At 38.0% G+C, this 27,802-nt stretch overlaps 1 protein-coding gene across 1 annotated transcript in view; it reads left to right on the top strand.

Moving 5' to 3' along the window:
* Positions 1-1,117: 1,117 nt before the first annotated feature.
* Positions 1,118-27,802, top strand: part of LOC139712302 (uncharacterized) — a 48,035-nt gene continuing 21,350 nt past the window's right edge. Inside the window, exons 1-7 of the mRNA XM_071624141.1 lie at positions 1,118-1,212; positions 3,613-3,687; positions 14,891-14,998; positions 20,960-21,004; positions 22,533-22,620; positions 25,003-25,032; positions 27,193-27,338. Of these exons, the coding sequence (XP_071480242.1) occupies positions 1,149-1,212; positions 3,613-3,687; positions 14,891-14,998; positions 20,960-21,004; positions 22,533-22,620; positions 25,003-25,032; positions 27,193-27,338 (556 nt within the window). The 5' untranslated portion in view covers positions 1,118-1,148. The remainder of the gene's footprint in view (positions 1,213-3,612; positions 3,688-14,890; positions 14,999-20,959; positions 21,005-22,532; positions 22,621-25,002; positions 25,033-27,192; positions 27,339-27,802) is intronic.

Here is a 27,802-nt window from a genome sequence, read left to right as displayed (position 1 = left end):
AATACATGTATCTGTCTACAAAAGTTAGGCCACTTAGGGAAGAGTTGAATAATTGCTGTTAATTTTGCCAAAATTAAAGGAAACCAAAACCCCAAAAGAAATGTGAATTGAATGAAAGCAGCAAAATTTAGTAGAACCCCACATCAGTGAAAGTTTGAGGAAAATTGGACAATTGATGCAAAAGTTATGAATTTTTAAAGTTTTGGTGTTGGAACCACTGGATGAGGAGACTACTAGGGATCATGACGTCATGTGTGGACAACATAAAGAAAATATAAAGGGAATTCCCCCAAAATTCATTTTTCATTCATGAAAATTACACATTCCATCAACTTGATATTGACATGTGTTAAGGGCAGCAATTATTCCCCCTGCTTTCTGAAAGCGGTTAGTCAAGTGCTCTTTCATTATGCTAGAAAAGTGAATTTTTGTGGCAAATGAAAATCCAAACTCGATATTCTGAAAATGGCGTGTTTTTTTTTTTTTTTAACATCGGGCTGATGTGAAACGCTTATTGAGATGCAGTGTGCGGGCATTACAAAGAGGGGTATGTGAGGCTTGCACAAAGTTTTAATACAAGGCATGAAGTGTTTGTGGAGCTTAGAAAGAATTCCGAGCACTTGTAACAGGAAGTATGTAGACAACAATTTACATTCCAGTCATGAAAGAGATACTTACACAAGTCACTTCAGACCTGACACACTACCATACCTATAAGATTATGGGGGGGGGGGGGGGCAGAATGGTGGCAGCAGTTGATGAAACTCTGCCATTTTCTGCTTGCAATGAGCTGTGTGTTGACATTCGTAAGCTCTGTTGACAGGATTTTAGGATACGATATTGGTTGAAATTAGTGACTGCAGTAGTTGGTAGTTCAATTTCACAAGGTACATTGTATATTAAAAGTCTATCTTTCTTGAACCATGTTTTTAGTACTTTCCCTCAATCTCTTACCAAGATATGTTATTCTACAAGTATCTTCTGGAGGATCAAAGTCACATGTTCCATTGATGTCTGAGAAAAGTGTATCAGGATCTACATGCACTATGTCACTAGGGAGTGATATGCAAGTTGGTGACTCACAATATTTATTTTTCCCACCCTTTGTTTTTGTTTTTAGGTTGTAAGTGGGAAGGGAAGCTGTCACAATGGCTTCCTCTGGAGGTCACCGTCCTCGCTGCTTCTTTGATGTCCTTGTTGGCAGCTCTGGAGGTTAGTTGGAATCCTGGTTTTTTTTTCTTTGACCTGTTGAGACCAAGAGAGTTATTAAGGTCAAGTAATTTCCACCCTTGGGAATTACATGCACTTGAATTTCCTTTAAGCATCATTGTATTTCTAATGTTGGTACTCCTATCAAATGAGAAATATAAAAAAGGGATAAATGCAGCCATGCCAAATATTTTGTTGTTGTTGTTGTTGTTGTTGTTTTTGTTGTTGTTGTTGTGTCTTTACCCATATGTCTATTCCTACTTAATATGCTGTACCATTTGCCAAGAAGAATAGTGTGAGTGGACCAAATAAGACTTTCTAATAACTTTTACATCGCACAAAGATGAGGTACATTGAGCAGAGGTACATATGATTCTTTATTTTTGTTTTTGCCTCATCCATGTTGTGTGTGTGCAATTGGTTGTTTTTGTGATATCAGTGTAGACAGCATGTCTTTGTAATTATTGCATATATACATGTAACTTAGTCTTGATGATGTGTTACTCAAGCCTCTTGAAGAAGACTGCAAGGCTGAAGTAAGAAATGCTAATTTTACAGGAAATGGACAGTTGACCAGGTACAAATTTTAAAAGGACCTTGCAAAGTCTAGACATACTTGGAGATGGTCTGATCTCACAGAAGTGAGTGAATGTTTGTCTGGTTTGACTTGACCGCTTTAGTGGTCAGTGACTCTAACTGCTGTCTGTTGCTCATGAGGTCAGTCAGTAAATTCAATTATCACAAGAGTCAGGAGGAATCAGGGATGGATCAACTGACAGGAACAAGTTGTAGCATTCTGTTTCATGTGGCAGATAAAGTGAAGTTAAAAGGCTGGGCAACTGTTGATGTGATGACTATACAGTCAGTTACACATATGTTAGGCTAACAATGCCAGCATGTTAAAATACAAATAAGGAGGACACAAAACCATCAGCTGTAGGCATCCTAATATATTACAATGATATCATATTGTTCATAGCCTTCTTTACAGCAAGAAACCAATATTTTAATATTGTATTAAGGTGTTTCATTCATCAATTGCACAGCCAAAATTTCCTCAAATCTGTTTTTGAGTTAATCTGCACTTGTATGTATCTATATATGTTTTATGAAAACAAACAAATAGTCATATACTTTGTCTATATGAAGACCTCCCTCCACGATCATTGTTAGTAGTTACCAAGGAGCTTGCAGAGGTGAAACAACGCTCACAACAACATGAACAGAAGTGAGACAAGAAATACCCATTCACCAGTCTTTCCAAAGTGATATGAGAGGGATAATTTTTGTTGAAAGACTTATAATATGCCCCTCCAACTGAAAAGACATTCAGGGAGTCTGTCTCCTCCCAGACTTAGTACAGACAATCTCTTCTATCAGTTTCTGTAAATAACAAGGTACATGTATCCTGCATGTATTACTTCATTAAAAGCAGGAAATTAGTATAATATGTGCAGTGTTTTATTGAACCATCATATCAGTAACATTCTCTGATATCCATGTTTGAAATGATTTGCACCTGAATGAACCTTGATGTTTTATCTAAACAAATAAATAGATCTAGCTAAATTGATACTTTCTGTTTGAAGACCAATCCTCAATATTCCTTAGCAGCACAGAGGGGCTTCCAGGGGTGAAGCATAGCTCCCAACAGCACGAACAGAAATGAGACAAGAAATGCCCATGCACCTGTCTATTGAAAAATGAAGCATGGGAGGGATAATATTTTTGGAAAGGCTTGCCCACCCCTCCATCTGAAGTGACTTGGGAGAGTCCAGTTCTAACTCGAGACTCTCCGATTTAGCACAGACAGTCTCTCCTAGTCCAACTTCTGCAAATGATAAGTTGAGCCCTTGCCAGGGGGGCTGATCTTGCGTGTCTGTGGTGACAACATTCTGCTCTCTTGACGGGTGACAGTGGTAGACTTGCAGGTCTTGTGGTTACTTCAGGTTGGACTGCAGGTCTTTCCAAGCAAGGGTTGGCTGTGTGGATGCACTTGTTGCCACTTTGCTGTGAGAGAAGAATTTGTTTTTGGAGTAAAATTGTAAGTTGCCTGATTGGATTACAATGTATTTAGTTTGTGTGAAGTTATCTTACTCATTATTTCCAATATCAAGAGAAGAAATGAAGAAAAGCAAAGCAGAAAGAAGTTGCTGTCTAGGACCTAGCATACTCCATGTTTTTACTGGGAGACCACAAAATTAATTTTTGAATCATTATTTATGGCCTTTGAGGATTTTTGACCAGCGTCATTTAGCATTTTACTTCTCTATCATTTGACTTAACCTCTTTAATTGACATCAAATATCTGTTGAGTATTTTTCCCCTGTGAGTATAATTTGAGATTATGCTATTCATTAGTGATGATGAAATATTTGAATGATTTTTTTTTCCATGTTACAGGAGGAAGAATCATCTTTGAACTCTTCTCTGATATCTGTCCAACAACTTGTGAGAATTTCCGTGCACTGTGTACAGGTAAGGAATGATGTTACCTGCTGCTTGCACTTAGCATGCTGAATTTCAGTATTGAAATTTTAATGTGACAGCTAGGCACTTTAAATTTAGTCTGGAGCCATAGTAAAGATATCAAATAAAAAAAAAAAGCAAACAAATTATTCATAATTAGCTGTTGAAATCTCATTGCAAGATGATGGAGCATGTTTTTTTAGCCTTTGTTTTGTTGTGTTTACATTTTTCCTGAACTAGTATTCCTGTGTCTTACCCAATTGATGAGATTCAGCCAGCAGTGGAAGTATGTGTAGCTTCCTCAAACACAGTGTTAATTGTTCGGCCATCATCCTGAAAGCCTCTCGGTGAAGTTTTCACCAGTTTAGTAGATTTTTGAATCACAGGACAAACACTTGTCCCTCGTAACTCAACTATTTGGCAATTGTCCAGATACTAAGGAACATCCAGAGGCCAGTGGTAAATTGAAATGTTCCTGTAGTGCTACAATTGCAATGTCATACAAGTTTGCAACATGCTAACAAGATGATTGCTTCTGGTCTATAATTTATGTATAACTGTAGTCCCCAACAGCTACTCTAGTTGTAGAAAAATAATTAATGATAGAAAAAAAAAGAATTAGAAATGCCAATGGATATTATTAGCAAGAGAATAAAATACATTATTCTCGCCTTGGGTTGTTTTTACTGCAACTCATGGACAAATTGCCCTTCATCAAAATAAATAAATACTGATGATTCATTGTTTTATGTAGACATGATGAAAATCATAGGCATACACACTTGGGTTGGATATGAACTAACAACCTTCTGATTGTTAGACAGGCGTCATATCCACTAGACTACCAACTTCCACCCAATAGCCAGTGATGTTTCTCATCCCTAAATATTACTTATTTATTCAAATTAAGGATTCCTGCATCAAGTTGTTTTTATTGTAGCTAATTAATGTTGCGAGATAACATGAATTTAGTTGTTTTAAATGCATTTGTATGCTTCTATGTAAGCCTATGTGTGAGTCTAATCACCCTGTAACAAGAAAGTACAAGTGTAAACCTCAAGAAGCTAGATGAAAACAGAAAAAGTATGAAATGTATTTTGTAAAACTTACATCAAAGGGAGACACGCTCACACAATTTTTACAGTTATGATAGTTAAATAATAGTTAAATAATAGTTAAATAACAGCCCGTGCTCTCATGGAGTTCAAACACAGTCAAGACGTCAACTCATTTACAAACCATTCATGTGACCCATGCCCAGTCAGTATGGCTTGTAAACAGTGAGCAGTACAGAAATTCTGCACGGCACAAGAGTGAGGGTAAGGTGCGCAAACAATTGTGTGTGTACCTTGCTAGGGCATGAATTAATGCAAATGCGAAAATGCTGATCATGCATAATTGATGAGTGTCAACATGTGGACGTGTCTCTGAGACCCCGTTTACAGTGCGAGGCTCGGCCGCGGCCGAGCCCACCTTCATTTCAGTGTAAACGCGAAAAAGGCCAAATGCGAGGCCCAAATTGGACTCGCATTTGGCCTCGCTCTGGAGGTGGTCTCGGCCGCGGCCAAGCCGCGGCCAAGCCCGGCCTTTTCTCAGTGTAAACGCAAACTGGGCCAAATGCGCGGCCAATTTTAGTCTGGCTTCCAAACCCTCTGCCTGTATCTTTCGCTATTCGGGATATTAACCCCCTCAACGTCGAAAACTAATATAGTTTAAGGTGGTTTTGTCCTGCAAAGGATTTTTTCCTTCGGCAAAGGCCTTTGCCCGAACGGTGACTTTGTTGCCACGGAATTCAGTTGGCAAAGGGTCTGAAAACCAGACAATACCAAATTGCGTTTGTTTACAAGCAGAGCCCCATTACGACAAAATATTGAAAGGTTTGAATCAAAAGCGCGGCCGAGCCCTGCAGTGTAAACAGACAAAATTACGGGGCCCGGCCTCGCAATTGAGGCTGGGCCCAGCCCCGCACTGTAAACGGGGTCTGAGACTACAGATGGATGCGTATGTTATTACCTCTGCGAAGGAGGTTATGTTTTGCCTGGCATCAGTTTGTTTGTCTGTTTGTCTGTCTGTTTGCAAAGTAAGTCAAAAAGTTATGAATAGAATTGGATTAAATTTTCAGTAATAAAAAAAATGATAATGACACAAGGAACAGATTATCAAGTTTTGGGAATGATCCAGATCATCATCTGGATCCAGGAATTTATTGGAATTTGTTGAAGGATTCCTTGTCATTGGTAGGGTTCATCATGATCATTAGATGGTGCGCTTGGTCTTGAGACCGTCAGAGCCATTGCGCTGTTGACCAATAAATACAGCGGGGAGGCAGCGATGGCTTGTAGGCAGTGAGAATTCTGGTATATTTTGATGGTCAAGGAATCTTAATGCAGATTATCTGAATTTAGGACTGTAATGTAGAATGGAAATCACAATATGGGTGGAAATGAGCTGCTCAGTGGAGGTCCGTGCTCTCTGAGTGCTTTTCCAGTTGCAGATGCTACATACACCTTTGCTGGAGAAATGTGCATGTTTGGGCCACTTGGAATTTTCTTCCAGAAAAGACATTTCCGTGTCATTTGCACAGTAAGTGTTTTTAGAAATTCTAGCTGTTGTGAGACTATTCCATTTCTGAATTATTTTTTTTATTTTTTTTTTTTGCTGGAAGTTTTGGTGAATATTCTGGATAAATTTGTGTCTCTACTCTTTATCTTCAAAAAAGAAAAAAGAAAACAAGAAAGAATGATCTGGAGGACAATTTTCTTGAAAATTTGCTCAGTGCGAAAGGAACTCCTTCCTAAAATACCAGTTTCCCCATTCTAGTTCAAACCCTTGACCTAATGCCTTAACCTTATCCTAATCCTAGACCTCCAAAATCTCCTGGCTGATCTATTGAGAGGAAGTGGGGAATAGGTCCGTTGGGATTAGCACTAATTGAAATTGACCTTATGATGGAGAACCATATGGTAAGCATCAAGCATTCTCTTCAGTGAATTCACAACTTGGCACAAAGCCAGCAGCACATTGCTAGTCGAAACCGTGCTACTCCATTTGAGATGGAGTTTTAAATGAAAACTCATAAAGTGTGTATTGGACATGACACATTGAGTGGCCATTTGTTTCACCGAGATTTCAGTCACAAATGTATCAAACCATACATTTCAAGCTTTGAGCATGACTGTAGTTATCTTTCATTTCCTAATTGGGTTACATTACTGTTGGTACAACTTAATGTTTTGCCGATGCCATCTTTTTGTGCAAACTAGGAACAAAGTGTGCAATCAAATATGAATTTGTTGGCTTATGTTCGAAAGGCAAGAATGATACCGTCAGCCTCTGTGCTCTATCTGTTCTTGACAATGAAGTAAGCTTAACTATATCAGATTTCTCTATCCAGCAATGTTAGAGAAGACATTTGGATAACACTTTGGCATTCTAGAATATTGATAAATGCAAGCAGTAGGCTTCTTAACTTACATTACAGTTGACCTATTGATATTATAATAGTATTGAGTAAAGACCTGTCAATCTGTAATATTCTTGCTTCTAACACTGTCCACCACTCTAGAATATATTCCACACAAATTATCTAAAGTATCCAGAGAGGTCAAAGCAAAAATTGATATTATGCTTCTATTTGTGTTTACTTAACTTTAAGAAAATAGATAAGGAAATAAATAACAGAGGAAAATTGGAATTAGAATATAAGATTATTTGGTTGTTTCATGAATTTTTTTTTTTTTTTTTTTTTTTTACTGGTCATTATTCCTGTTACCTTTCTTCTGAAAAACTAGGTAACATTAACATGACAGGGAAATGTGTGTGTGGTTTTTTTTTTTTCATAATGTGGTTGGTGCTTTCCTGTGAACTGTTAGTGATATCCAATGCAATATAGATGCTGCGTGTAGATGTGTTTGAAATTGAACAATGTCGCAGATATGGCATTCTGCCTCACTCTGGAGAGCGAGGAACAGCTGATTGATGTGTTATCAAGCTGTGACAGCATGTGGCAGCATTGGAACAACTGATGTTTAGTACCATCGTAGTGGGATGCTGTGATAACACCAGAAGGGAACTAATTATTCCTGTCACTTGGTGTCTGTGATGTCTGAGAATATAGTACCTGACTGGAATTACTCTGTTTTCCAGGCTCCAGAAAGTCTCCCTTTCCAAGTCCTGGCGAGGTTTTTCGGTTTTGCTTTTATCTGAATTCCAGGCTTAGTTTTGACGATGAAAAATTGGCTGCTGGAGACTGAATGTTGCTGAAGAATCATTGTTGAAACTGTATGCTATGAACTGCTGACATGGATATCAGCGGTATGTGAGACCTAGTGTGAGAGCTGTCTTTTCAGTTTCAAAAATAGCACATCAGTAATTTGATTGTTACAGGAAAAGTTTCAGTATAAACTTGTCATCTTGAGTGTGCCGGTATGCTTTCACATGCCTGATTAAATCCTCACATTTCGACACAAGAGCAAAGGTTTGCAGTTTTATTTTCGTGGTTATTTTTCCACAGTACTGTGTACCTCAGTAACCAGTGTAATTCTTTCATTATATACCTAGAAGTGAAAAGGAAACTTGCAAGTGATGAGTATATGGCTTGTAGAATGGGGATTGGGTGGGGGGGGGGGGGGGGGAATTTGTTGATGGAATCATGGACCTACTTGGAATGAAGCCTTTGGTCCTTTCTGGTTTTCCTTGGCCGAGATCAGCCATGAACTGACAGTGTTCTCCTCGTGTACGTGCAAGGAGAAAAATACCACCCACCATTGAGCAGGCAAGGGGCTGAGATTTTATTTCGATCCCCTTTGCCTAGCTTTGTACTTTCGCATGCAGAAATCATTGTAGAACTTGCATGGAAACATGGTGTGTCTCATTTACACACTACAGAGAAGTCAAAATTAAAGGGGATGGCTAGTAACTGATCAGTGGGAATCAGTGGGAATGCTGGTGGATGATTGTTTCAATCCTTGTGGGATTCATTTAAAAGTACATTATGTATCTATTGTTGTGTGAAAATTATTTGCTTCAGAATGGTCTCATATTCAAGTAATGTGCAGTTTAATGTTTCCAGGTTAGCATGCCTGTGAGTGTCGGGGCAATCGTTAACGGCTTGCTGGACAAGTGGTTTGCTGCTGAAGGTGCTACCAAATTCATCTATTATATATAGTATATTGTTTTTATCTTTTTGTGTGTGTGGAAGGAAGGTGTATTGAATCCAACCTTGCAGAGCACATTACAACTTCGCATTTCTAATCATACACTTCATTGGCTTTTATTTCTGCCTTGTTGTCACAGTAATATGTTCCTTGGCACTTACGAGTGTTAAAAAAAAAAAGAAAATTCAAAAGTGATCTTTCAAAAGTATAATGTCCTTGCCCAACAAATGGTATGTCAGCCAAAATTTGTTGCATCTTTTTAGATGTCACATGTGTAACTTTGTGAAAGAAAGAAGAATTTGCAAAAGAATTCTAGTATGCTGGAATTGCTGTTTGGAGAGGAAGATTTAAAAAGTGGTAAAACCATGTGAGCAAATACATGCCAAAATGTCTAGCATATGAGAGCTCTCTTTCACCAGGCTCTTCATCTGCTCAGTTGTAATCTTAACCTTTTAGGTCATGGCAGATTGTAAGCTGAGATTGGAATTGCCAGTTGAGATGACTAGTCATTCCTTGAGTCAGGTTTGTAGGGATCAGCTTTATCTTCTCATTTTTGTCTGGAAACAGAAAGTGGCCCATCCATTATCGTCAGTTAGATGTTTTACTTACATTGCACCTTACTAATTTCAGAAAAGACAATGAATTAATTGAAATTAGTCACAAAGTATCATAAATGTCTTTTCTGTGTTACATCAGTACTTGAGACAATGGCTTACAATATTATGTAGTTTTTGAGTACTTCCTGTAGAGTCATCTTAACAAGAGTCGTCTTTTAGACTCATTTTATTATATTCATGTTTTATCCGTCTGATGATTATTTGTTGTTGTTGCTTTTATCTTCTAAACATCCCATCGAACTTCCACTCGTCTTTCTTCCAGTGGCATCACTCTGTGTTAATATTTTGCCTGCTCTGTAGGAAGCTAATTCTCTCTTCAGGATGATATTACTGCACAAGAACGTGCCTTGTGTGGTCAGTGGCAGTGAGATAGGTTTCATACACTGTATGCCACAGAGAATCCATTCAATAGAAACAATATGTGCAGAGAGGAATTCAGTGAGCAATCTTCCAGGGGAGTTGTCCAAGAGAATTAGGCGAGTGATTACCATGCCGATATATTGGCTAGGGGGCAGTCAACGAGCAGAACTGAACACCATGTGGGCCAAGAAGAAACGGTTCTGGTATGAACTTTGTGTAAGTGTAGAGAAATAGAGGAGAAATTTACCTCCTCCCGCGAAGTGTTGATGGAACACGGATGACCCGAGTTACATTCGTGACAAAAGCTTCCTTGTGCGCGGGGTTCTTTCAGCTTTGCCTTAGAGGCAGGGGGTGTATTGGTGAGATATCAGGGGAAAATGGGGCTCAGCCTGGCTGTGATTATTGGCCACTTGCTGGGTCCCTAACTGGTTGAGACAGGCTCTCTGTTGTAAGTTTTACATGGCTTATCCCGAATTTCATGGTATCATCCATGTAATTTGAGCAAGGACGAATAGCCAGGGTGGTTGAGGTTCATCCTCTCTATTGTGTGTGTGTGCCAGACAGATGTTTGCTTCTGTTCAGAGACAGTCTGAGTTAGATATTGTCATATTTCATAGAAATAACTATTGAATACATTACCTATAAATAAAACAAAATAAAACACACACACACACACACACACACACACAATTCATAACATGGGATGAGATTTACACCAGATAGGTGTATTTCACATATGATACAGGCACTAGTAAAATCTGCAAGCACTGCAGTCTCATATGTGGTCTGCCATTAGGAAACCTCTACACTACCACTGTGGAATTGATGCTGCAATATCTATTCCATCACACATAGAAAGTTGTGATGTTAAGTGCTGAACTCTGAATGATGGTTTACTTTCCAATTTCTGAATGTTGATTGTTGAAATGAGTAATGGGTGTAATCAAAACAGTTTCTTTGTCCTTTGGTTCAACTAGACATTTTGAAGAAAAAAATACATCACCTTTTTCTCCACAGCTCAGCGCATAAGTTTCAAATTGACACATGATCTATTGATCCACTTATCACTTGTCATGCAATATAGTATAGGCTTACTGAATAGCATGATTTTACATTTTTTTTCTAAAATGCCAAGAAGACTTTAACACAGATCCTTGAAATTTCAGGGGACAATGTACAATGTAATCTTGATTTTTGCGTGTTTCCCGTAGAGTGAGCCATCACCATACAATTGAATGCTACAAATAATTGAGTTTTATTGTGTTTTTATCAAGACTGATTTATGCCTATGTTATAGTACATACATAACTTTCGGTAGGACATTCTCTACTTGCTGTCTTTTTGGTCTACGCGTATAGCTTTAAGGACAAGTTCATCTTCATGTACATGTGAATTGAGTAAATGCAGCAATATTAGCAGAACACATGAGTGGAATTTTGAGGAAAATCAAACAATCCGTTCAATAGAATATGAATTTTTTCATATTTCTGTGCAGTCACTGCTGGATGAGAAGACTACTGTACTTCAGTTTAAGATATCACATGTGCAGTATGTGTAGAATGATACAAGGAAAATCTACAGAGAATTTCATGAAATTTCATGTCAATTCTTTGATCTCATTTCTTCAAATTATTGTCGGATTTTCCTCAAACTTTCACTGATGTGTTCTTGCAATATTGCTGCATTCACTCAAACGACATTAAGGTGATAGTGTTCACCCAGCTCCCAGCCCTCCCCTGCCTTCCCAACAAGATGAAACAAGGTACAGAAATTATTGCCCTAGTTATGCTTTGTTCCCCCCCCCACACACACACACACTGGTAACTTCAGTTTCCACCCCACCCTTATGTTAATAGTGTAGTGATGAGAGGTGGCTCCATACGTGCAGGCCTGCCACAGGAAATGATTTTATAGACCAATCACCCAATGGGCAGATGGAATCTAGGACCACAAGGGGCCAAGTTCTCCCTTCCTGTGAATCAAAGTCGACAGGTCAAATGAAGTATTGTTCGATTTGGAAGGATGCCACAAAATTATTGTATGCACGAGTATTGCACTGTGGGAAAACTCAAAAGGACCAAGTTTTATTCCTTTTCTCTGGCTCAGTGCTACGCACACTGAATGTATGCGCCTGTATCAGACAGTGTTTTTCATGCATCTGAACCCAGGATCATTCAAGAGAGCGCACATTATACATATGACGCACAGTACTGAGTGCGTTAGTCGGAATTGTGTGCATAAGGTAACTGTAGATCGAATGCACGAGGCGAAGCCGAGTGGGTTAAGCTAAATTCCATAGTTACCGCATGCACACTATATTCCGACTAAAGCAGGAAAAGACATATGTGCGTCATCTGTTTTAGGCCTATAGAATGGGTAATTTTCTTGCCAAAACTCAATTTTTGTATCATGTTACCCGATGATAAATTTACTGGATGCATTTCCTTTTGGCCCCCATAGATGAGAGCCCGAAAATCATGCATCCAGTATTTACTGGATGCATGATTTTTTAGCCAATAGGCGTCTCGTACTGAGTGCGCGAGCGCTTGCTTAGGGCGCGAACCTTTGTTACAAGTGCGCGCACAATAACATGTTTACCACTGTGACTTGGCGTGCGGCCAGTACAAAATCAACACATAGCTCTCGACCAATGAGATCGCAGGATTCTCGCTACCCATTCTATGATAAAATAGCACTATACTCTACATGGTCGCAAGGGTGGTCTGTCCTTCTAGTGCAAAGGAAATCAGGTGCTCTGGGGTGATAAGGGCCTTAGAAGGTGGACTCCCACTGCTCTTACTTAGCACCCTACGGGTAGAGGTTGAGTCACACTCATGCTTCCTCTGGAAAAGTCCTACCTCCACCAGCGAGGCTTAAAATCACCTAGCTTGAGCACTTGAGTAGTGTCTGTGAACGCTAATACCCATGATGTGCTTGTGGGAGGGGAAGAAATTGAGAAACATTTAGAACGATATTATAATTGAGATGAAATCACTGTTTTCCAGCATAGCGTAAGTCTTGGTAAAGAATTGTCTAGATGCTACATGTGCATGGTAGTAGTCACAATTACCACAGCAAGAACAAGAACTTAGAGTGCTGGATGAATTTGAATGAGTCATATTAGTTACCCGGGTGATCCTTGACCTCGAGGATAGCTAACCTTGAGGATAATTTCTATGGGGCATCAAGTGTTGCACGGTCCATTTCGTTACAAAATCAGACATTTCATAACAAAATCGACCGTGCGACACTTGGCGCCCCATAGAACTTATCCTCAAGGTTCCTGCGTAAGCTTTTATTTTCACGAGGGTTTAATTTTCACGAATTTTGTGAATCAATACGGGACTATGAATTTAACAACATGCAAAACTGTTACCATATGCTATGCTAATAGTGCACTTAGATGTGCACGCGGCACCAAATCCTCGACACCTCGATTTGTCACCGAAGCCTCGGTGTCAAATCGCTAAAACGACATCTTGCAAAAATGTTTGTGACCTCCCCATTCGCGAAAATATCTGTATGTGAAAATAACGGCTTATACAGTAGCTATCCTGGAGGTTAACACCATCTGAATTATAGTCACAGTAAAATAATTACTCCGAAGAAAAATACACAAAACACAGAAACAAAAATTAAAAAAACCCTTACAATCGAACAACTGATGAAAATTCAAATGCTTCTTTTTTCCAGGAGATCTTCTCTGTAGGTGATTTTACACAAGTCTTTTACCTGCTGTGTAGCTGTAATAGTTTTTTTCAAACCCAAGCCTGTCCCAGTTTGTTATTGTATTCACTAGTCGTTGCTTGGTAACACAAGGTCAGACAAGCTTTCCGGTTGCTAGGGAAAGCTTTTGTATTTTGGTTGCAAATAGAATGTGAATGCATTACAAAACTCTCCCATTAAATCTAAACAGATTATGATAGGTCCTGTAAAATAGACTTCAGACATCGGAAATGTTATATGGTTATATTGTTTCAAGTCTATAGCATAGAATACATATGAAAAGGAATGGGCAATCTCTGAACTTAATACTATCCAGCTGGCTATTGATTTTGTATGCTTGAAGCGGACTGGTTTCTCTATGGCCATATCTGCACCTGGCGCAGTATTACCACACACATATCATACACAACAATATCATATTGCAAAGCATGAAAGAGCTTGTACGGTTGTAATTGTCAGCATGTAGTAGCCCCACTGTGTGTGCACTGTGGAGTGTGATTTGATTGCAGTGGGTGTAAGAGAACTTCCCCTGAGATGGCTATGTGAAAGAAAGCCATTAGGGCTGGCATTCTAACCCCACACTCCCAGGTCTGTTTTACACATGACTGCAATGACATTCAGTGCCACGGTATGATGTACAGTGTATATTATGTACAGTGCATAGTGATCTATAAGCTCTGGAATCTGGTGTGATAATGAAGAGTACCTCTGTCATTACTAAGCAATCACAACACAAATGATGCAGCAATCCTGTCAGGGTTGGAACAAAAAATATATACAGTGTATATAAAGGATTCATGATGAGGAATACTGATCTGAGACACATCTTTTCTTCCCAGAAAAGGTTTTGAAGTGGAATTATACAATTTTCTAAAATGCTTGTATTCAGAGAGAAATATGATTTGAATGCAGGCATTTAGGTGAAATGAAAGACATCAGTGAAATCTGGTGCAGAATGAAAACACTGGAAGAGTGTGATCACTTTGATATCTCTGTGCCATCTAAAACCTCATGAGTTTTATTGTCATAAAGTACATGTACATTCTGAGTACACTTCAATTTTACGCTGCAGTGTCACATTTTATTTTTTGAGAGACCGTTTTGCTGTTTTTCTGTGCTGATGTGAAGGTTTTATTAACACTCTTGCACATTGTTAAAGACAGAATAAAGCATTTGTTTTTCATCAGAATCTAGGAAAGTTCTAATTAAAAAACAAACAAGCAAACAAATCATATTGTTTTATATTATTAAAAAAATGCAGGTTGTCATCACTTTTTACCCCTAATATCAATAATATTGTCCCCTTTCATTTAAGTTATTCTACTCATGACTTTATTTTTTCTTACATTGCAGGTGAAAAAGGCATGGGTAAGACTACAAACAAGCCCCTTCACTACAAGGGCAGTACCTTCCACCGAGTGGTCAAGGATTTCATGGTCCAGGGTGGGGACTTCAGTGCAGGTAAGTACCGTACCATATTTTCTCTATGCTCCTTCTGTTGATCTATCAGTTCTGTAGCATCAACTTGAGTCAATGTAATCATGCTGTTTGGGGTAGATGATATCACAGAGAGATGTTTTTCCTTGACTGTTATAGAATCTGCGATGTGACAACAGTAAGGCTGATATGAAAAGAGCTACAATGTAGTGTAGTCTGCTGCAGTGGGTCGCTGTATCATAGATCTATCCACACACTGCAGTGGATGTTTGGTAGGCTCAAACGTAATGCACTTATATTGAGCCTTTGGTAGGTCATGGTAACTCATCACACACACACACACACACACACACACACACATACGCTTACACACAAACACCCATGGTCTCTCCCTCTCTTTCTTTCTCCCTCCCATGCTGTTACTGTGTCCAACTGGATACTTTCTGCCCGTAATAGCACCTGTCACTTCCCAATCAATAAAGGAAATTGGGAGACGGTTAACAGATTAAGGAGTGATGGTCAACCAATTCATTTATACTTGCCCTGTATCCTGTTAGTAGTGCAATTGTCTACTGTAATTTGTACCTCCTGACATCAATTAAGGTCTTGTTTCATATCCACAAACCTAAATACAGCATTCAAGTATTCAGCTGAAAAATAAAAAGCTGTAAAGTGCTTAGAAAGCCTTTTTGCTGTGCTCTTTGCAGGATGTATGTCTGTCAGTGCGTGACAGCTGCCAGTCTTAATAAGATGTAGTAGAATCCAATTGGCAATTAGGTTTTAATAGCGCTTAAAGAACAAATTTTTTTAATGAACAAGTGGATAAATAGATAATTGTAAGCTTCATATTGGATCACACATAAAGTGATTTTAGACAGTGTGAAGGCATGATCATTTCGCTCTTGTCAGAGGAGAAGCTATCCGTCTTCCCTGTTCAGTAACATGTGACCGTTTCCTTTAGCAGTGATAGGAGGGTTTTCTTTTTGCTGTTGTTGATAAAACCCCATGGCAAGTAGCCATGAAATGTGACCTCATTGTCTTCCGATTCATGCTGTAATCTTTTGGAAATGTGTTCATAGCAAACACATTTGAAGACTTTAAAGATGCACAACATTTGCTGCTAGCATGCCCATTGCCAAGCAGCTTGAAACAGTTTTGGATAGTGCTATGATCTTTTCAGAGTGATTGTGAGAGCTGTTGCTAAATGTCTATATATTTTTATAAAACGCAGCTGTAGTATTAGCAATTTTTTGCTAAAGACAACCCTTACTTTCATTGTGTTAAACTTAACTAAGAGTCAAGTCTTGGCACTCTTCCGTTGACGAAGAGGGAATTTAGCGTGCAATAGAATTAGTTCACACGTTTTTTGCACCTGGAGATGGATGTGCCCCTCAATGCATCAGGCGCGAGAGGAAATCAAATTCATGCTGGTAACAAGTGCATGACAGGCCAAGTGCATTTCCTGTGAGCCAATGCTGTAAAGTACTATGTTCGGTCGCTGAACTGCTGCAATACCCCTTGTATTAGTATTCAAAATGCATCTTTTTTTTTTCAAGGGGGGGGGGGATGGAGGGGAAAACAAATCAGCAATAAAAAGTAATCAGAAACTGCACACATTTTAGCACTAATGTCAAGTTTTTGTAACCTTGATTTAAAAAAGAAAAGAAAAACAAAATTGTTGTTGTTAGTTTATAGAAAGAAAGAAGAGAGAGAAAAATGAGGCCCTGTAAAAACAAAATCAAAATATTGATGTCAAGCAATGGAGTAACAGCCATGTAGCTCTACAGATTGGCAATTGTGGCTGTGATGTTCATAGATATACATTGTAGTTTATTATGATATAAATAATTTGGGTCTTGGTCAGTTTTGCTCAAATTGGAACAGTTGTAGTAAAAATTGCTGGTTTAGGATTAAACAAAGGAGGCCCCCTTTGCTAGTGCCATTTTATGAGAGTATCAGGGTGATAGCTACTTTGGATACCATGGTTGCCAGTTTCCACAAATAGACATGTATAGGCCAGAGGTTCAGATCAGTGTAAAATGTGAGGACAGTGTAATGGAGCTACAGTTGGTTGCTGCCATGGTGACGGATTAGTAACACACCCTCTAAACCTCTAATGCCTGTTGTATGTTGTATAGCATATTGCCATGCTATTTCCTGTTTTGCAAAGAAGAAAAAGAAATCAAAAGTTTAAAGCACTTTCAACAAAATTTGCCTGTATTCTTGTAAGGGTAGGCACCTAGATATTATGCTCCATACCTCTGTATGAAATAGAGTACGTGGAAACTTCCTGAAAGATGCAAGATTTCCCATACAACAGATAAAATACTGTTGAATTTATTTCAGCTGATTTGAAAGAATTAATTTTAGATATTCTGATAAGGGTGCTCGTGTGAATGATAACTTTAATATCAGAGCTAACTGGGTGGGGATAAATACTGGATTGCTGTCAACAAAATAACCTGTTTTCCCACCGTAGCACATATTGTATGAATTTCTTGTAAATGATAACAAATTGGCCCCCCTCCCCCTTCAGGTACAATTTGTACATGTGCATGTGATTGCACCATGTCAAATATCACTTTAAGATAGTATGTGTACATTTTACAATGGAGCCATTGCTTGTGTGCAAAGAAAACCTAATGGTTTGCAAGTAGAGTATGTTGAGGTTATTTGCTAAAGTTTTCTCTCCTCTTTCTTGTGTGCTTGTCTGTCTATCTACATTTTTCTCTCTACATCTTCCCCCTACCTCATGCAGATTGAAATTTTCTTTGCCCACAAATTTGCCCCTTCAGCAGTTTTCAAAAGACCTGTTGGGGTTGCATGCCAAAAGGAGGAAGAGAGAGAAATATGAGTGTGTCTATGTTTTCATCTGTGAGTGTATGAGAGAAAGAGAAGAGAGGGAGAGAGATAAAGAGGCAATGAAAGAGAAAAAGAGAGAGTGAGTTCTTCTCTGGGGCTTTATATAATGTCAGCTGTTATCCATGTCAATCTGACATCTGAAGAAGATCCATCATGTTGAAAATCGGATAGAGAAATCTTTGTCAAGGAGTTCTAGTTTCATGGGATTGGTCATTCTTTTACTCTCCCAGGGTGCCAGTGGCCTTTTTTTTTCTTCGTTTATTCTTTATTGCTATTTTTTTGTGCTGGTGAGACTCTGACAAATCCTAAAATGGATGTGTTCTCCAAGTTTAGAAATGTGGAGCAATGCTCAGTGACTTGAGTGTGTGTTTAAAAGCAAGTCTTGGCATTTCAGGAGCCACCAAGTTTACATTAAAAGCCAGCAAAAAGTCTCATAAGGCTTAATGGGTCAATTACAACATAGATGACATGAGATTTACAGAATATGAGTTCAGATGTAAAGTTTACCTTTCTGACAAATATTTTGAGGGTGTGTTTATACTAAGGAAACAATTGCCTGTCAATGGAAGCCTCCCTAGTCCATGAAAAATCAGTTTTCAGTTTATTTTGGAGAGAATGTTTTGTTCTTTTTTTTCCCAAAAGAGAAGTTATTATGAGTTTTTGAAGCTTGCTTGATTTCATATTGCTTCCTCCCTCAGGCTTTCATGTACTATGTCAATGTATTTTCTTTAGCTATCCTGCAGCATGGCTAGTTAGACATTGTAGCTGATGTATTCGAAACTTCATTTTGCATAAACTTCCAAAAATACTAGAATTATAGGAGGATATAAATTTTAAATATTTAAAGTGGTATGTATGTTTCCTTTAGAAGTATGTTGTTGCATGGTGTTCCTGCTGCAAGATCTGATTATACTATCAGTTTGTAGAGACTCCAACTCTCCCGTTTTCGACGGGAGATCTCCCGCCGAAAGCCCATTTTTGCAGAATCTCCCGTTCTCCCGTTTGAGATTTGATTTCTCCCGCCCTGGCTCTGTGTCTCCCGGTGGAAAGGATTTCTTACTTATTGCTATAGTATGTTGAAAAAATAAGCCTTAGATAGCACCAGAGAACATCTAGAACCATAGGAACTTCGCGCTTTACACACATCAACTTGGAGTCTCCCGTTTGCTAGGGGTTTCGGGCGGGAGAATCTCCAGATCAGAAGGTGCTTGGGGTTGGAGTCTCTGAGTTTGTCACCCTGGAAAATTGCAATTTAAATCTATATTTTATATAAGCAATGCCAGGTGTGCAAACTCAGTGTGATGGCTTGAAAATGTAGGCGATGTAGGAGTATTTATCACTTTCTAAACCTGGAAAATTGCTGCCTTGATCCTACATTTTGTGGTTGTTGCTGGGTATGTATACTTGGTCAACTTCGCTGAAATGAAATTGAATATAATATTTTCTTGTGTTTACACAGTATGGCTTGAACTATATATGGCTCAACAAGGAAGTGATTTGATTTCACTACAGTCCTCTTACCCCTTGCCATGCTGCATATTTTCTGGAAGGCACACGTGTCGCCTATACAAACATACAGCAGGAGGGGAACATTGGCTTGCCAATCAAAGCATAGAAATGACCTCTAGGATGTAGTGATGTGGCAATATTAAATTTTACTGGAAAAAGGAGAGAGAAAGAAAGAATAAATGCAATTTAGGAGATGGCATTGACACACTACTGGCCAATGAATGAATGAAGAGCTTACTAATAAAGAGATGAGAGGAAATTGGCAGGGATTGTAATGGTATCTTATTACCTCTACCAAGGAGGTTATGATTTGCTTTGGTTGGTCTGTTGTCTGCTTGTTTGTTTATTTGCAAAATAACTCAGAATGTTATTAACAGATTTGGATGAAATTTTCAGTAAAATTGATAATGACACAAGGAACATACGATTACATTTTGGCAGTAATCAGGCCACTGTCTGGATCCAGATATTGATTTAAATTTGGGAAGGATTCTTTCTCATAGGAAAAAGGGCCATTTTCAGCCTAGATGTTTATATAAACCCACAATAAATAGCCAGATTGCTTGGGAACACACTTTTGTACACTGTATTATGATGATGAATGTTGATTAATTTCTATCATGCAGTGGGAATGTAGAACTGTAATATTAGGTGGAAATCACAATATGGGTGGAAATGAGCTGCTTAGTGGAAGTTTGCGCTTTACAAGTGCATTTTTTGTTTCTATGTTTCATGGAGATCACTTGTTTTTGCACTGATGAGGCTACTATGTTTAGGGCAATGTACATGTAAATCTATCATCTCCCACTATTATCATAAAATAACCATATGTTTGCACTTTGCAGTATTACGAAGATGTGAACCACAACAGTTGGACGTGATATCTGAGAGCTCCAAGCACTCTGTACATTGGGGAAATCAAAATAGATCGATCATGTGAATTATTCATCTAGTATGGTGTTCAGTTGGATGTCCAGAAATCAATCATCGTGCCTGTGATTTCTACTTCAGTTGTGTAGATTAGTACCACTTCATGCAATGCAGGGAAAGTATGCAACCATGATATGACTAATGAATGAATGTGATACAGTGTATGGAAGCCATCACATCATAAATCATTTTAGGGAGTTCATCTTCTCTTTACAATTCTAAGTAAGATTTATGCATTGCAGACTTTGTTCCACTGTGTTCAGAGGTGGTGAAAAAGCAGTGTGGAATGGATCAATCATCATACAATACACAGACAACCTTATTGAAAGCAGCAGCAGTCCATGTACACAGTTGTACAGTTGCCCCATCCCCCCCCCCCCCATGAAAAACTGAAAGGAAAAAGTCTTGTTGTTGCACCTGAACCCCAGTATTAATAAATTAACAGGCACAGATCCGTATTTATTTTGGCAAAGACTATTAAATGTATATTTGACTTCTAATGACTATTGATTTAGTGTCTACAGCTGGCCACACTCTTACAGTACGCTGTTTGAATTTGATGAAATGGCGGATCGTCCGACATTTCTGGTATTTCTACACTGAAGTGATCCACACTTACACATCTTTGTTTATTCATTTGTCTGTAATACTATTTGTTGTCTTCTTCTTTCTGTGTTGCTTTAGGCACTGGAACTGGTGGTGAATCCATCTATGGTGGCACTTTTGCAGGTAAGAGACTTTCAGAAATAACATTACCGTTATACTTTGAAGAAATCAAAGGATTTGGTGGTTTTGTGATTTTTTCTTTTTTTTTGGGGGGGGGGGTGTAGGGGAGAAGAGTAGCAGTAACTGTTTTAAATTGTTAGATTGTTAAATTCTTAACATGAACACATGCATAAGTCAGCTTTAGTAAGTTTGAATATGTTGCTTGTTTCCTGGTATTTGTGCATTCCAGTTGTAATGCAAGGAATGGCAGTGTTAGCTGCAGAATGATTAAAATACATGGTGCCCTGTAATGAATGTAAGACTGAACAGCTGGTTGTGTGTGATATCAACCATCCTTAGTTGCACACTCAGGTTTCACGTGTCGGGGGGCTAGAAATGGTTTCCTTGGTGACCAGTAGATCACACGAAGTTTTGTATTACATGCCTCAGAATTTTGATTTGCCTATTATATTTCCTTTTATGACACATTAACTTTGAGTAAAAATCACTTGATCATTATTGTTTCTTTATGTTTGAAGCTCTAGGTTCACTTTATAGAAGTGATGACATGTTGGTGAGTTGCAGTAATCTCTAATAGGGATGTCTGAAATTGTGGATCTTTTACAACAAAAATTGTATTTCATGTGGTTGTATGTTTGGCCAAAGCTTCTTTACAACTGATGTAGCAGTTGAAGATGGAATGTATAGAGACCATACTATTACAACAAGCTCTCTGATTGGTCAGGTTGCATTGTTACAGTTTTATTTCAACTTTTTATGTTTTGAAGTATGAGTTGAAGCTGGAAATGTAGAGAAAGATTGGATTTCTGGACCAGGTAAGTCACTGTTAGATCATGATATCGACAGTGCCAATAATATTGACAGTATTGATGGTATATTGCTATTAACACCAATAATGTATTGATAATGTGATTTAGTAGTGTATTCATAACATCAGTGCTTTTTTCAGTCGAGAGTGCATCATCATTCTTTGTTTGATGATGTCATAACATTTTTGTAGTATGTTGCATCCAGATTTCTTTATTGCTATTAAAATAGCTATAGTTTCTAATCATTATCAAAGCTTGAATTTACTACTTGCAGTATATTCTTCCTGCTTTTAGCAAGGAAGTATAGTATGAAAGGCAGATATGCCTGGGTAGGTAAGTGTTCATTCAAATAAAATTGCCTTTCTGTGTGGTTAAATTCTTGCATAAAGAGAACAAATATTCTTTTCAGGCATAATGTATTACCAGCTATGTAAAAAGAAAAACTGATGTCATTATTCACGTTCAAATCTTGATATATGATAGCATGGTGTAAAAAAGAAGAGGTAAGTCTTCCATTCATTTATCAGAGCATTTTGTGAAGTTGTGTACTTGGCATCATTTTTAAGTGAACATAAAATGCATGTTTACAAAGATGAGTTGAAATTGATGCTCTGTATGCATTAGTCATACGAACTGTTCTCTATGCAGCATAGCATCAAATCTGCACTTGTGTAACAATAGAGGAAATTTCTTTCCTTTTTTTCCACCATTCCTATCTATAGACGAAAATTTCGATATGAAGCATGAGCAGCCATTCCTGTTGTCCATGGCTAACCGGGGCAAGGACACTAATGGATCGCAGTTCTTCATGTAAGTCTTCCTCCGCAGAATATCTCATCATTTTAGGAGGCAGGGAAACGCCAGACACTTGACGAAGTTGACTGGTCCTTGCATAGCACATAAATAGTTTTAGATTGCAAGGTATCCTCTATGATCTGAATTAATGATGTGTAAAGGCCTGTCAAGTATCATGACATCATTCCTTGAAAGAAAACAAGAAATTTCTCTTTGAAAATGCAATTTTTTTTGTCTTTTCATTGGACTAGTTTGATAGAACAGAACTTAACTTGGTGAGGTTTTTTTTTTTCTTCTTGCAAATACATGAGTCAAGTACTAGTTGCATGGGATTTTTTTTTTCTTTAGTCTAAATGTCAAAGATTAGTAAAAGGGAACGTCTTCTTCAAATTTGCCTATCACATAAGGTTGCTGACATAAAGATTGTGCAATTTAAAGTATTGCCCAACAACAAGGTTTAGATTTTGCATATTAAATGCAGTATGTGAGTGGGTGTGTGTATATGTCTGTCTGTATGTATGCATGGATGTATCTCTGCCTCTATTTGTTGTGTGTAAATGTGTTGATGCTGTTATCCCACACAATGCCATTCCAGGGTTTACAGTCTGAAGTTCTATTCCATTTTGTGACTCTTTACCAAGATACACAAAACTTTGAAATTGAAAAAAAAAAAAAAAACTAAAACATTTCTTTTTTCTCAAGTGTCAGTGCAGCCTGTAAATTAGATCATTGGAAAGATAGTCTGTATCTAGAGTTATGGCATATACAGAAAGAAAAAGTAAAATTTCCCACTATACTGAGTCACAAGGTTTTATGCTACAATCATATGTACAATGTAAGTAGTCTGTATCCATAAATAACAAGAATGGAAATATACTGAAATTTCCTTTTAATAAGTTTTGGGCAGATAAATCCTAACTCCCCAAGCTGGTAATGAAGAAATAGATTTTTCAAATCAAAAAGCTGACAGTACTATCAATTACTGCTAGAAAGATGCAGAATGTTATGGGTATGGTGTACCACAGACCATGCCAGGAACGGTTATTTCTTCCCCCGTCCCCCGTTCATCCCGCATCCTACCCTAATCAGTATTCCATAACCCATACAAGCTACTCAATTTTTTCCCTCATTTGGTTTTTATATTCGATCACCCTTCTTTCAGACCAACTTCAAGCATCGTAAAGGTAAACCTTGGGTGTAGTGAATTGTAGATCTTCATCTGAGTGAACAGAATTTGTTCCTTTATTCACACTGATATTGCTTTGTGAAATGGTTGTGCTGCTTGTAGATACATTTTTTAAGTCCATCAAGATTTATGTTTATATACTCTATCATAATTCTGTGCGATGACTCTCACATTGATGGAAATTTACAATTTTACCTACTTGGCATGCTGTAAATCAGACTTTGTGATGATGGCCACTCGAATATTAATGGCCAGCATACATTTTTCATTGTTGTGCAAATAGTTAATGCACTCTTCTTACAACTCTCTGTAAAAAGCAATTTTCATCGAGTTAAATGAAATTGGAATACACATGTAAGACTGAATGGGATTGAATTTTACCACAAACATATGACACTTTTATATTATTTGTACTATGACATCATTTATTGACATTGTGTTCAGAAACGAGATACTTTGCCAGTGAAATTTAGTTGAATAAGTTTAAAACACTGCAGTAAATGTTTGTCTTACTGGAAGTATGACTGATTTCATGGAATTCATTCCTGTTTTATTTGGAAGGTAGAGTGCCTACATTGATATGTGATGCTGAATGCCTTACAAGCATGGGTAGAGATAACCTCACAAAATGAGATGATTTATTTAATTATGTCCGATCTTCAGTTTGTTTCAGTTGCTATTCATCAAACCCATGGTCTCATAGATTCTCCTTTACCCTAAAACTAGGGGCAAACAACATCCAGCCCATCACTTTGTAGTAGATTTGATTGATTGTCTGAGTTGCTCTCCCACACAGATTCTTTTTGACTGTTAACCCTGAATGCCAGTATCGCCAGAAAGTCTCATTGAACAGATTTGATTCAGAGAATATTGATGTGATATGGTTTTGGTATCATTTGTTCTTGAGAGCAGAGATGTGCCCCTAGCCATTGTTTTGCTTGTTTCTATACACAATGCCAGTATCCATCATCCATTAAATAATGCCTGTTGTTATCAGTACAATTTAATCTCTGAATGGGCATCCCCCTCTCTCTCTCTCTCAGTTTAAAGGTAAGTGAAGAAACCAGGAAGAGTTTCACCTTTGTTCCACTGTGAGAATTTATGCGATGTTTTGAATTATAAGGTGGCATTGTTTGAAGTGTCATTGTGTTAAAAGTGACTTCAGTTAATCTTGTAATTTCTTGTTTCTACTTCCTTTCTGGTTTTTGCAGAACCACAAAGCCAGCACCTCATTTGGATGGGTAAGTTGGTTGGATTTCACATTGCATCACAACAGTCCAAATTGTATGTGTGTATTCAAACGTAAGACTATAGCCAGCACACCAATCCACTGCATGTCTCAGATAGTGTTGGGTCAGTGAGAGTCATTGACTATGTGTCAAGACATTTAGATAGTGTTGAGTCAGTGTCAGTCATTGACTATGCATCAAGAGATTTGATATTGATGGTAACAGTAAATGTGGAAATTGACAAATTATCCTGTCAGAGCAGCACATCCTTTTTTTTTTTTTTACTGAAAAGCTGAACAGAAATGACAAATCAAATTAATCACAGCAAAGCAAGAAATCATTTGCCCCTGTTATATGACACTAATACTCGTATAGGTGGCAAGTAAATTTGAGGTAAAATCATGATACAAAGATGTTTCAGCAGTGTGGACTGTCAATGATGAAGTTAACCCATGACGATGAAGCTGCTAACCTTGTCAAATTGGGAAAACAGATAAACCTGTTTTGAAACCCATTTAGCATTCGTGCACAAGTTTTTTAATCTTTTACAATTATTTTAACCTGTGTCACCTGCCCCTAGGAAATGGTTGCTTTCAGGTCTTGTGCAGTATGCTTAACACTCTGTCGAGAGAAAATGCTCAGTTCAGGTTCTGAAAAGTTGCTTGATATTTGATAATGGAAAAGTATCTGGGCTTTAATATTTCATACTGTAAAAGTAGATATTTTCGCACGACTAATTTTTCGCACTCAACCAGGTAAGAAAAGTTCCATGCATTTTTAATTCCACAGAATCAAGACATCAACTACTGGAACATATGACAAGCACAAATATTCGCATGCTTTTATTTTTGCGCTAGTTTCAGGTTGCGCGAAATGCGCAAAAATTTCGACACCATGAAAATTTCCACTTTTACTGTATATTGCTGCTCACGTTTGTTTGACAATATTTGGTCATGCATGAGTATGTGGTTAGATGGGATGGTGATAATGGTAATGATAGTGATAGTGGTATTAAATGATGGTGAGGGTGGTAATGATTATAAAGATGATGATGAGCTTGCTTTTGCCTAATAGTCTTTGTCATGTGTGGCTTTTGTATCGTCACTGGTAATGATGATGGTGATAATGGTGGCGATGATGACTGTGGTAATGATTGGAATGATGATTGTGGTAGTGATGATAATGAGCTCACTTCTATGTGACAATTTCAGTCACATATAGGTATGTGGTTTGGTGGGAGTGTCAGAAGTGATGATGATGATGATTACTTGGTGATGAGGAGGAGGAGGAGGAGCAGGAGGAGTCCTGTAGTGACATCCTCTTTTCTCGACACATACCTTTTTCAAAACATGCTTTAGCACTTGTCACTTTCTTTGACAAACAAATGCATGAGCACAAATTGGAAGATATGTTGTGGCGCTTGCCAAATATTGTTGCTTTCATATTTATATAAACCATTTCCATTCATTTTGATTTTGCAAGAAAGTTTCGAGCACATTATAAAGCAATGAAAGGATATGATTGCATCTTTTTACTTCATTAGAGATATTAGAATGTTGAGGCTAATTTGTGGACTCTTCAAAAAGGTTATTGATAGTCTTTTGTACACTCTGTCTTACACCAATCCTGTCGACTTGACTGTATACTTGTATAAGTAAAATATGTTTAGAAAAAATGACAGGTCATCATCTGATATCTTGCCAAGAATGTATCCAACTTCATGATTTCATCAAAGTTTTTTGACCTAAAATGAATTAAACCCCTAAACTTTAGAATGGGGTTCACAACTTTTTGTTTAGGTTTGAACAAAAAAAAAAGATGTTTTGATTTAAAGGATTTTTATGTATTATATAGGTAAGTATATATCTATCGATATGTAAATGTATATATTTATATGTATTTGTTTATTGTATACTATGTAAACTTTGGCATTGTTCGCTTTAGAGATATCATCATTTGTTGTTAGTGTTAACATTTGAATATTTGTTACTGTCTTTTCCAAAATTGTAATTGTATTCATTTACATGTTTTCTCTTGATCCTGTCATGTTAATTCTCTTGCTCATTGCTCTTTCTCTACTCACAAATTGCTTTAATAGGAACAGCATCTGTGATGATATGTGCTATGGAAATGTAATGTATCATTACATGTATTATTATTGTTGTCACATAGGGTCCATGTGGTGTTTGGCAAAGTGCTTCAAGGCAGTGATGTGGTGAGCCAAGTTGAAAACCAGAGAACGGACGGCAAGAACAGACCGCTGGCTGATGTTCGGATCACAAATTGCGGAGAACTCATTCTGAAACTGAAATCAAAAGGTACAGATAGCTTTAGTGCCACCATGCCATCCCATTGCTACATAAGTTTTATTGTAGGAAAATCATTCAAATATAAGTCCTGCCCATGGGCTCTGTTAATTCTTTGTGTGCGTGTGTGTGTGTAAGTTGTATGTATTTTTGGTCACGCACCGGTTGTGTTTTTTTTATGCCTCCGCCACGTAGTGGTGCCGGAGGCATTATGTTTTCGGGTTGTCCGTCCGTCCGTCCGTACGTCCGTACGTCCGTACGTCCGTACGTCCGTACGTACGTCCGTACGTACGTCCGTCCGCTTTCGTTTACGCGATAACTTGAGTAATATTTACTGGAATTTTACCAAACTTGGTCCAAGTATGAAGTATGATGGGGCAATGATTTGATTAGATTTTAGGTGAAATCGGCAAAAGGTCAAAGGTCAAAGGTCAAGGTCAAATCATGAAATTTATCCGTTTACGCGATAACTCAAG

This window comes from Diadema antillarum, unplaced genomic scaffold, assembly GCF_040938485.1.
Source record: "Diadema antillarum isolate AM-2024a unplaced genomic scaffold, OU_Dant_1.0 seq00001788_RagTag, whole genome shotgun sequence".
Classification (NCBI taxonomy): domain Eukaryota; kingdom Metazoa; phylum Echinodermata; class Echinoidea; order Diadematoida; family Diadematidae; genus Diadema; species Diadema antillarum.
This window is presented reverse-complemented; position numbering and strand designations above follow the sequence as displayed.